We start from the raw sequence: 12,129 nt of genomic DNA on the forward strand, positions 1-12,129 counted from the left end.
TCTACACTTCGACATTCTTGTATAACTTTACTATTTAAAAAAAAAATCATTAAGTCAGTTCAAGGCATGAAAAATTGTAGAATAGAGACATTAAAAAAATGTAAATTGTACAGTAGGTACGTGCCAAAAACCCGGCAGTCCAATCAGCATTCTTTAAAAATCGAGATCCGATAGATGAGCTATCTAATGTGATCTTACGTAGCATTGGATTTAATAGACACACACTGTTATAACTTGTTTTTCTGATAAACCAAGCGATTAGAATTTAGCATTAGCGGATTCATTTGTTACATTATCATGTCTTATTTGAAATCTTAAAAGATGTCTTTCAACTTGCAAAGCAACTACGATGCTCAAATTGCAAAGCAAAGTCTAAATAAAGAGAAAGCTTTACAAAACTGACTGAGACATACACTACTTTGTCTAAGGGAACAATAAACTAGCACCACTGACATTCTGTGCTCGTTTCTTTTCTTTTTAGGGGAAACTTTTGTGGAGTAGGTAAACAGAACACGTAAGCAGCCACCGAACATCGCAATACGAATATCATGCCCACAATATCGGTAAGAAATATACTGTATGATTCTTGATGAATTCCTGATGAAAATGAACAAAATTTCCAATTATATAATGATTTATTTATTTTGCTATCATCCGCGAAAAGTCGACGAACCCATGCGACAACGTCACCCAGGTCCGACAAAATACTCTCTACGTACGTTTCACCCCGAAACCGGAGCATCCTCAGGAGATGTAGAGTCAACATCTAGAGTACGTAGAGAGTATTTTGTCGGACCTGGGTGACGTTGTCGCATGGGTTCGTCGACTTTTCGCGGCTGATAGCAAAATAAATAAATCATTATATAATCATGATGAACTTCCGCAAAGTAACGCCTGCTTCTATCCAAAATTTCCAATATTTTTTAATTAATTTACAAGTTGAGCCTTATTCGTGCGAAACTTTTTTAACGGACGTTATAAAAGCATTGAAATATATTATGAAGTTAAAGGAATGTCTATTTTCAACGCCCAAAATTGAAAATGCAACACAGATCGAAAAGAAACGTTGTGACTTAAAAACGCTGTCGTGTGAACATATACTGCGGAACGCGTTTGTTGTATTTGAACGCTTTTTAACGTCCGTTAAAAAGTTCTCGTGCGAATGAGGGCTTAGCTGTTTGCATCTTTGACTGCAATTTAAAGTTGGAAGCGAACTTAGTTGTACAAGTATATTCTACCTTATGATGGTATCAAATCAAATCAAAAATCATTTATTTCAAGTAGGCTCACTTTATAAGAACTTTTGACACCTCAGTTGACTATTTGTAAAGATTCTACCACCGGTTCGGAAGGCATGTTCTGCTATCTACGCAGCAGTACCGGAATGCTGAATCGTTTGTCATAGTCTTTGCTGGTAGGGTTATTTTTATATAACTAAGTAACTAAAAACACCATATTATAATAAACTTTCATATTTTTCATTAGAATATTTGCCATCACATCTTTTTTTTTATATGAGCAATATTTCCGTTCCCCTCTAATTAGTCGGAACAGACAGAGTTAGTAGTGGGTACAACAGTTGTCCATATTGACGGTCTCCGTGGCGCAGTGGTATGCGCGGTTAATTTACATGACGGAGGTCCTGGGTTCGATCCCCGGCTGGGCAGATTGAGATTTTCTTAATTGGTCCAGGTCTGGCTGGTGGGAGGCTTCGGCCGTGGCTAGTTACCACCCTACCGACGAAGACGTACCGCTAAGCGATTTAGCGTTCCGCTACGATGCCGTGTAGAAACCGCAATGGGTGTGGATCTTCATCCTCCTCTCCTAACAAGTTAGTCCGCTTCCATCTTAGATAGCATCATCACGTACCATTAAGTGAGATTATTGTCAAGGGCTAAATTGTAAAGAATAAAAAAAAATATTAAGAGTTTAAAATAGGTGTACCTACTTCGGGTAGACAGAAATAAAATGTCGGCGTACGCTTTCACTATCATTCTTCCGATATTTACGAACTAGACTTTGTTACGTACATGACACGTGTTTGAACTTGACTTATGAATGGATTGATACCCTTTACGTTGAATACAGGCGATGGGTGAATGAAAGTAAAGGTTATGAAGTCTATGGGAATATCAACCTCTACATAGTACAGTAGTACAGTGGCCTTGTTGAGTCTGTCTCGATTACCTCGATAACTTTTATGTTTACTGTGTGTATTTGGGTGTCTATCTATCATATATTAGTAATTCTTTTAAGGGTATTTGCATACGTTTTTTCTAAACTGCCTCATAAAGCCACTGGTATGTCTCTTAAAAAGGTTTATTAAACGCAAGCCAATAAGGAAGTTTTATTACAGTGTCAATTATTATATAAATGATAAAGCGACAGTTCTAGATAAGATTTTAAAATGGAGGTAAACAAAAAAAAATAAACCTTAGCTGAGTTTGTTGTGGGTTTTTCTCGGACTAAGGCGCGTTTGAAACCCTCGTAACTTTAATTTTAAGTTTTCAACTTTACTTACCACCATTAATCATGACATAAATTAATTTAGAATTTTCATAAATTAAAAGCTGGTGGACTAATTTGTCCTCTCCGTACACCGGTTCGCTTGTATGATTTTAACGTGCGAACAATTATCATTGACTTAATTGTAAAATGACAATAATATTTATATTTTTTCGTATTTTTTTACCTGTTAGGTACGCCCAATTTTTTTCGAAAAACTACTCTAGCTCGTCACCAGCGGACGTCCGAAACTTCGCCCGCCCCTATAACATAATCCAGCCCTGTCGCAAAATCCGTGCTTAGCGGACTATTTAATCTATGTCTTTGTAATTTAATCTTCGTATGTCGTTTTCGAGATATCGTTATGTGACCTTTCGCTTTTATAAATGTAGCTTAATTGCAATGAGTAATTTCGTTAAGTAATTATATATATTATAAATGGACTGGCTCTGTTTACACTACAACGACGAAAACTTCCGATTCATAGCGCCGCGTGCACATGAAATTAGTAAACATTGGATTGAAACACAAGTACCTTCTAGGTATGGTTTGCGTTTGCAATTATTACTACACAAACGGGAAATAGGGTAAACATCAAAACATTTTAATTATTATTGTAATAATACACCATTTCCGGCGTTTGTTGCAATTCTCGTTAACAAACAACATGCGCGCCGTCTATAATAAAATTCATGTAAACACTAATTCTAAAAAAAACCCTTACGTGTTAACAACAGTATAATATCAAAATCTATATATTAGTGGGTTTAGTTTACAAGTATTTTTTTTTGTGCGGACTCTATCATCGTATAGTATCGGTTGCAATTCTCCGGACGAACTCCTTCAGTTGTTACGCACTATTAATGCAAAGAAAATATCAATAGAAGTTTGTATGTTAAAACATAAGCTGTTTTTAAACACAATGTTAGTAAAAAATATTTATATTAATTAAATTTTAGGAAACGCCCGCGACTTAACCCTCGTGGAAGCCTTCTAACTTTAAAGAACAGGCTTTTTATATTAAATTCCGCATCTTCCTGATATTTTAAATAATAATCTGCGGGCACGAAAGTGCATGTCGAACAAAATAAGCAAAATAAAAAATTTTGTTGTAGCTAAAGTTTACTCTACGAGTATGTAACTGTTAATGAAGTATATTTTCTTATAATACAAACACCTTAGCGTACGTCTGCATATATGAGGATACGCGGTCCCCGCCCCCTTGGTCCTTTTATTGCTAAAAGCGTTTGTTTTAGCATTTTCTGTTCTGTGTTTCCTATGTAAGATAAAGCCAAACTGCCTTCCGAAAGAAGATACCTTCTTTGAAAATCTTTGGTTCTGTATGAAAATGAATTTCTATTTTGTCATGTTACAAATTGCAAACTGAAAAAAGCTGATTGTAGTCTGACAAAAGCCAAAGTAGGAGAAAACATAAAGGAAAAGAAGCTACAATACAAATAAATTAACCTTCGGGAAAACATTTTCCTAAAACCGTCTTCTTTCAATCAGCACTCGCCGGGGGCGTAAAAAGAAAGCAACAGATAAACTCAGTACAAAGAAAAACTTAAGATTGAATTGGAAATAAAAGACTGCCGGCTTAGTCGTAACCCTTAGCACGGGCGGAGTTACAAGAAGAAACTAGTTTAATATGCAGTTTTTAATAGACTTTAAACTATAGATTCATAAATTTATTCTTCTTCGCTGTAGTTAAGGAAAAATAAGATGAGAGCTTTTCTCCGCGTAAATTGCTCCGGTATTAAATTATTTACTAGACTTCAGGCTATAATTTAAAAACTGTGTGCCAGCGGAACGAGACTTAGATGCGAATATTTCTTCCACGTAATTACTTTGTAATACCTGCTATAAATTTCAATGTAAGGGTAAATAAAAAAGTGCAATAAAAAACAAAACAAAGCCATTCAGAATGCGATCAAAATTCTATTATCATCTAATAAAATAACATCGCAAACATTACTATGCAGAAAATGAACAACAATTTTCATGGCATTTTCACATAACTTAAACAACTAATATTTACATAAACACTGCACTTTTGCCTTATGATAATATCACAAAGATCGTCTCTATCGATAAAACTAATTGGTTCTAAACAAACAAACGCACAACACTATTATTGTTTAGTCATTGGTCACTGTAGATCTCATCTCTCTCATCATCCTTCCCACCTGAAAGTATGGAAAATAAAACGTAAAAGAAAAAAAAAAAAAACAGAATAAGCAAAACATGCAAAATTGTGATATTCATTGCACAAAGAAATATAACTCTAAATCAAAATTACTTTGAAATAAAGCAAACAAATAAATTGCACACCAGCAATTTACACTAAGCTAACTCATAAAAGTGGACATTACATGAGAATTATAAATATATATTTTAATATATTTAAAATTTTGGGAAAAAATTTGTATTTAGCTCGTTTTCCTGAAATTTCTTAATAAAAATAAATCAATATTTTAAATAACATCATGATTTACCGACTAGATTGTAAAACTGCGTAATCATGATGGATGTCCAAGATGGCAGACAGGCTATTTGAAATGAACCCCCATTATATGGGAATCAAGCGTGTATTTTTAGTTTTTTAAACTATTCCAGTTTCTTATTCACATATGTATAAAAACCTCATTACAATTTTGTCTAAAATTCGAGTTAGCGTAATATAAATTGTTGGTGTCGAAATGATCAAGGAATACTGGACATGACGTGCACGCCTTAAACATTACACTTTTTCGTTTATGTTTTCTTTTGCTGCAATGAAGAATGCAATTTTCCTTTTATAATGTAATCGGAAAATACGTTCGAAAGATATAGATTATTTGTTAATTAACACTATTCTGCAGTGAAAAAACAAGAGCCTTCTAATATTTAGCCGCTGAAGTAAATTATGGAGTGAAATGAATGTTTTTGACGTGCAGTTTATTCACAGTTTACCTTGAGCAATCAAAAATAGTCATTTTACGTTAATATAGAAATATAGAAATAGAAATTACGTTTTTCTAAATGTACTCGTCAACTACATTTACGTGCACATATTTAGATACTTACTTAAATAGGGTTCACCAATAGTCCCGGGCAGATAGGGACAACTTGTGACGTGGTTGAAGTTCTGTGACTGCATTTCCTCTTGATCGGTCTCGCGATGGTAGAAATAGTTGAAGTTCGATACGATGACAGGAACTGGCAGTGCGATGGTGAGTACGCCAGCAATGGCGCAGAGCGACCCCACGATCTTACCCCACACTCCAACAGGCCTATCGAGAAAAAAACATTAGACTCCTGAGAGATTTGACAAGCGAACGAGTGCCGAAGTATACTGCCCTGGTGATAATGATCAGGCGGCATACATCTAACTAGTGTAACTGAACCCATTAAAGAAATGATAAAACCTATTGTTGTAAACATTCGCAACATTGCAGTACAATTTCATACGTCACCTGTCACACACGCCAGCTGATGTTACCTATCGTACTGTATCGCACAGCCAAAGCTTAACGCCAGCATTATGTCCAAAATAACCAAAACTCCAGTTATAAACGTATTAACAGATGAATTCGCTTGCACACAATAGTAGTTTAAATAATCTATTAATACATCTCCCGCCCGAGTCTTGATATATTTTTGGACATGTTCGTAGTAATTGTTTATTTAAAATAAAATTTCTAAGACAGTGAAAAAAAATATAAATGGTATAAAAAAAGTAAGTAGGTATGTACATTTTGAAACATGCAACAATATCTAAAGATGAACACCTACTCGGATATCGAAAATGGTGTGAACAATGAGAGACAATGAGATGCGTTGGCAAAAATTAAGCGGCAAAGTCTGAACATCAATTTTACATAGTAGCATAAGTATAAATACGTATAAAATGTACCAAGTTCCATGGAACTGGTTAGCCCATAAGATGGATCGAGAGGAGGATTGCGCATAAAGGTGATAAGCAAATTAATTGACATGTAGCTTCGGTGACAAATAGATGTTGTGTTGACGGTAACAAAAGTGCAAGACCATACGATCACCATTTTCGATAGGTAAGCTATGAGGCCCATAGTGAGAAACAATAACAACAACGAAACATTTGACACGTAATACATCGATATCTTAGCGAAAGCGTAACAGAGGAACACATACAACATAGGGATCCGGACACCGAGATATTAAAGGGACCACTTCAACTTAAGATGTATGTACGATTCAGAGCACCGCACTCATTGCAAGAATTACGTTGCTCGTTTAATTGGCTCCAACGTTATCGAAGTTGAAGTGTCGCTTGTAGCAGTTTCATTTTGATTACGATTTGGGGAGGGCGATTGTCACACGACGAGGGATTTTGTAGCTATGATGAATACGACTGTCAGTATTTTTGTATAAATATCATATATATTTATATATATATATTCGATATTCTTTAACTATGCTTCCATGTAAAATTGTAGGAGTTCAGAGAATATATAACGGCAGAATGTAAAATATATACCTACATAATATAACGTGCATTGGTTTGTATAATAAGTGAACGGTACTGTAATAAATCGGTTATGCTTTAAGCGAACCGTCAATAAAACCAAACGAAAGCGTATGTAGTTACATGATATAGCGAAAGAAAGTCATAACCGTGTTAAGATGTCCATGTAAGTTGTAGGGTAAAATGAAATGACGAGTAGGCATAGATGATATTATTTAGGGTGATATCGCTGTATCATACGTCATGTCGCCGTATCCTACGGTCGTCATTGTCACGACCGCCCACCAAAACGCATCAGGTATGGATTTGAAGAAGCTGTTCTCACTTCCAGCTTCCGCGAAGTACACCGCAGATGAAAACAGCACCACACCTTTAAGCACATACGAACGCGCATACAGTGGGATATACAATGCAGGGAGAGAGCGGGCGGGCGACGGGAGCGGGCTAGTGGGGTTACCTCATGTCTCCGTAGCCGACAGTGGTCATTGTTATGACTGCCCACCAAAACGCATCGGGGATTGAGGAAAAGTTTGAATCGGGACAATCTTTATCAGCAAAGTATACAGCGCTTGCGAACACGACCACCCCTGTAAACACAAAACATGTGGTGCAAGAGCTCGCGCCCTTCGTGCCGCGGCCTCTTGTGTGGCTTTGCTGGTACCTTGTGTACCTCCCCACTATCGCAACGGTCTTCCGGATGTGCTTCCACACATATATGCCTATTTACACTTACGATACATGGTGCTGTCGAAACACTTCTTAATTTATTATATATTGTAAAACTAGATTACAGCAAATATTATATGTCCTGGAGTTTTGATTATAAGATTCATCAAAAAAAATTCAATGATCAAATAGAGTTCATAATGATTACAATGTTGGAAAATTATTGAGTACTTTCGTCTACTAGGCGGCATAATTTTAGAGATTTGTTTGTACTTACCAATGAAGAGGAAAAATATTAAGAGACCAAGTTCTCGCATGGATGCTTTCAGAGTTCGCCCCAAAATCTGCAGACCCTTGGAGTGACGGGACAGCTTGAAAATACGGAACACCCGCACGAGTCGGATCACACGCAGTATGGCGAGACTCATGGCTTGATTGGTGGATTTGTCTTGAGGGGAAACTGGTGCTCGAGGGAGGTTCAGCGTGTCTTCCTCTTCCGCGACAACGGTGGCCAAGGTGATGAAGTACGGGATTATAGCAATTATGTCTATTATATTCATCACGTCTCTGAAGAAGTTGAACTTATTAGGACAGGCCAGAAACCGAACAATCAATTCGAAGGTAAACCAAATAATACAGAGCGTCTCGATCAAGAAGAATGGATCAGTAATGTCAGGCACCTCGTCCTCTTCGATCTTAGTACCGTTAGTCGTGGTATTGAACACCTTGTAGTGTTTGAACTCCGGGAGGGTTTCGAGGCAGAAGATTACGATGGAAAGCAGGATGACGAAGACTGAGATGATGGCAACAACTCGGGCAGCCTGGGAGCTCTCCGGGTATTCGAACAACAGCCAGACCTTGCGCTGCCTCTCGTTGGAGGGCAGGGGCTTCTCTTCCTCCTTTATGAACCCTTCATCCTCACTGAAAAATTTTAAAAGTGTTTATTGATATCCTCAAAACTCTGGTCTGGATTTTAAAATTACAATCATATTCGCTTCACGCAGATTTTATTCAAGCTTCAGTCTAAATAAAGGTCTCATATAGTAATATATAACTTTGTGTGATTTTATTAATACTAAATATATTAACCGGAATTTGTTGGTGGCTTGCTCTCCCAACTCGTAGAACTTGATCTCCTCCGAGAAGACGTCCAGTGGTACGTTGACCGGGCGGCGCAGGCGGCCGCCGCTTTGGTAGTAATACAGGATGGCGTCGAAAGACGGTCTGTTCCGGTCAAAAAAATACTCGTTCCTAGAACAAACAATATATTATTTTTTAAGATATATAGAAAAACGATTGTAAGACCTGTCGTGCTATATGGGTGGAAATGTAAGGCGGTAATGACGGATAGTAGAAGAATGCATGCGAACAAAATGCGTCTGTTGAGATGTATGGACATGTAATGCGAAAGGATGAAAGTCATGTTAACAGAAGAATGTTGAAATTACAAATGGACACAAAATGAGAGGAAGACAAAGAAGAGATGATTGGGGTGTGTAAAAGGACTAGCTGATAAGTTCACGAATAAAGGAAGCGAATGGTAGAGATTGACATATTTTGCAGATACCACTGAAGTTGGATAAGGTAAACATTATAACATTACAGAATCTAATTTCTAAGGTAGTCCACTTGTAATCAATAAATAATTCGAAAAATATTATCATTTTTTCAACTAAGGGGTGGCCTTCTGCAGGCTTACAGTAAGGTCTCTAGAATTTGTTAGGCTTTGATCCACCTTTGTCCAGTGGCTTTCTGCAACCCTCTCGATGGCATTAACCTTCAGCCGGGAGGTTGTGATTTTGTATTTATTATATAAAAACATATGAAAATATAAATAGACGATTTTCACGCGCATGAAGTCGTGGGCATCTACTAGTATATCTTATAATAATATATCTTATAATATAGAATATCATTGGCTTTATTACCTTATGGGATCAAAGTATCTGATCCTTCTTGCGGGGTCACCCAACAGTGTTTCGGGAAATTGGTTAAGTGTCCGGAGTTGTGTTTCAAATCTAAGACCGCTTATCTGTTGACAAAATAAAATTGATGGTTAAAAAAGTGAATATTTTGTATTTTTTTTACGACTGATATTGGCTTTTTAGCCGTGGAATCCGTTTTTCCGAATTTTTCGTATTCGAATTTCAGGATCCGTGGAGCATTTTTACAATCGATTACTATCAAGTTAATTTTCCGTCAGTAGATTCATCTTGATGATACTTTTTTATTTACGAAAATTCTTGATTATAGGTAATAACAAATTCTGTGTTAGAATTGTGTGCCAACATAATCCGAAGGCAGGAAGAAATCCCTATTGTATATCAATAAAAAAAAATCTATACGAAATTGAAAAAACAAAACCGTTTGTACAATACGTAACAGTACGTAACAGTAAGTGTTAAAAAGTCAAACTGTTCGAGGTTCACGTTTACAGCGCTAGTAAATATTGCTACGTCTATGGTACAAACATGGTTCAAACGGTATTGGGTAAACAGTGCAATACGCTAGAGACCGACCTAGATACATCGCGGCCTGTTGTTAGTGGCAGATTGGGGCACTATTTCCTCGCAAATTTCAAACAGACGCCTATCTATCAATTTGCTTTAGATTTATTGCTGTAGTTTTTATTGGCTATTGTATTTTCGCCGTAAGTTTTGATGTTCATGTAATTCCACGACACGTTCAACTTGGGAGACTTTTTTGACGAAGTTTGGTTTATAACAGAGAGGTTGTAAGTTTGATTCCCAGCTCGGATGATATTGCGATTTTTTAATTACACTATCAGTGTGCCTAGTGGGAATTTTCAATATTTTCATACTGTTACTATCGCGTTGACGTAAACGCGAGTTTATATGGAATTAAATCAGTTGTGCAGTAGTGCCACTAGAAGGCGCTGTTTCAATTCCTTAGAAATTCTCGTTTACGTTAACGCGATAGTAACAGTATCAAACTGCCACTAGGCCCTCTAAACTAGCAAACGTGGTTCTGCCTTAATAAAAGGGATGACGACAGCTTTTAATTGTATATAAATTAAAAGTATATAGTAAAAGTAACAGTGTGTCTGCGATTATTACTTTCGGAGCTACAGGGATATAAATCCGCTCCATACTAAATAGCACGAAAGAATGACGCAGCCCACTCGTGATATCTTAGATTTATATGGACGTTAAAAAAAATTACAAATTTATATTTATACTTTATATAATAAAAAGTATCACATTGCAAATAAGGAAGCTAAAAATGGATGATTTTTCATTGTTAAAATATTTTCGATTGATTTTGTACTTTTTTAATCGTATTCAATTTACAAAAATCTCGACAATCTACTTTTTTTTTTTATTCTTTACAAGTTAGCCCTTGACTACAATCACACCTGATGGTAAGTGATGATGGAGTCTAAGATGGAAGCGGGCTAGGAGGAGGATGAATATCCACACCCCTTTCGGCTTCTACACGACATCGTACCGGAACGCTAAATCGCTTGGCGGTACGTCTTTGTCGGTAGGGTGGGAACTAGCCACGGCCGAAGCCTCCCACCAACCAGACCTGGACCAATTAAGAAAACCTCAATAGGCCCAGCCGGGGATCGAACCCAGGACCTCCGTCTTGTAAATCCACCGCGCATACCACTGCGCCACGGAGGCCGTAAATGTATGTAGGTATTGATTAGTTAATATTGACCTTATTTACCCGAATGTCTCACAAAAATTAATATATTCAAACCTAGTCATCATCCCCATTGCTTGATGCAAAAATATTAATTGGATATAATAATATAATTAGATTATGGATGTAAAATATTTTACGACCTACTCTGATACAAATTATACTAATAGTTGAGCCGTATAGAAGGCGTGCGATTACAAACTGAATTATTTAAATTATTTTTTATAATTTTATTATTAAAATTACAAAACCGTGAAACGAGATTTTTATATATCAAAAAATCTTTTAAAAGATACACGTCCATAAAAGTATGAACGTAGAAAAAGGGTTTGTAAATATACTTAAAATTAACTAGTTTTATCTTGAAATGAATCAATTGAATAGATAAAAAATAGAATTGGACGCGGGTGAAGTAGTAGACATCCACTTGTAAATAAACGCATAAATATGAGATAAGTGATATATGGGTTGACGTCATTGCTACCACCGTCTATTATTGATATTCATATCAGTGAGTAGTGTGTAATTTAAATCACAATAACTGTTATTATATATTAATTTATCTATAAATGCTATGCTAATGCTTCGGATCCAACTAGAAAGATTACTTTTTTAAACAAAAAAAGAATTTTCAAAACGATTCAGGCGTCTTTAAATAATCGGTGAACATACATAAAAAGATTCCGACGAATTGAGAAACTCCTCCATTTTTTTAATCGGTTTTGACCGATTAAAAAAATTGAAAACATTACATTCCTTAGAAATTATGAATTCAGAAAAAGATAATATACGAGAAGTAGATA

General features: G+C 36.2%; 1 protein-coding gene across 1 annotated transcript in view; it reads right to left on the reverse strand.

Annotated features, from left to right (window-relative positions):
- Positions 1 to 12,129, reverse strand: part of LOC112043799 (potassium voltage-gated channel protein Shaker) — a gene marked incomplete in the record, with an annotated part of 391,434 nt that overhangs the window by 462 nt on the left and 378,843 nt on the right. Inside the window, 5 exon segments of the mRNA XM_052890740.1 lie at positions 5,572 to 5,777; positions 7,232 to 7,361; positions 7,935 to 8,578; positions 8,747 to 8,908; positions 9,586 to 9,689. Of these exon segments, the coding sequence (XP_052746700.1) occupies positions 5,572 to 5,777; positions 7,232 to 7,361; positions 7,935 to 8,578; positions 8,747 to 8,908; positions 9,586 to 9,689 (1,246 nt within the window).

The sequence above is a fragment of the Bicyclus anynana genome, chromosome Z (genome assembly GCF_947172395.1).
Source record: "Bicyclus anynana chromosome Z, ilBicAnyn1.1, whole genome shotgun sequence".
In the NCBI taxonomy this organism is placed as follows: domain Eukaryota; kingdom Metazoa; phylum Arthropoda; class Insecta; order Lepidoptera; family Nymphalidae; genus Bicyclus; species Bicyclus anynana.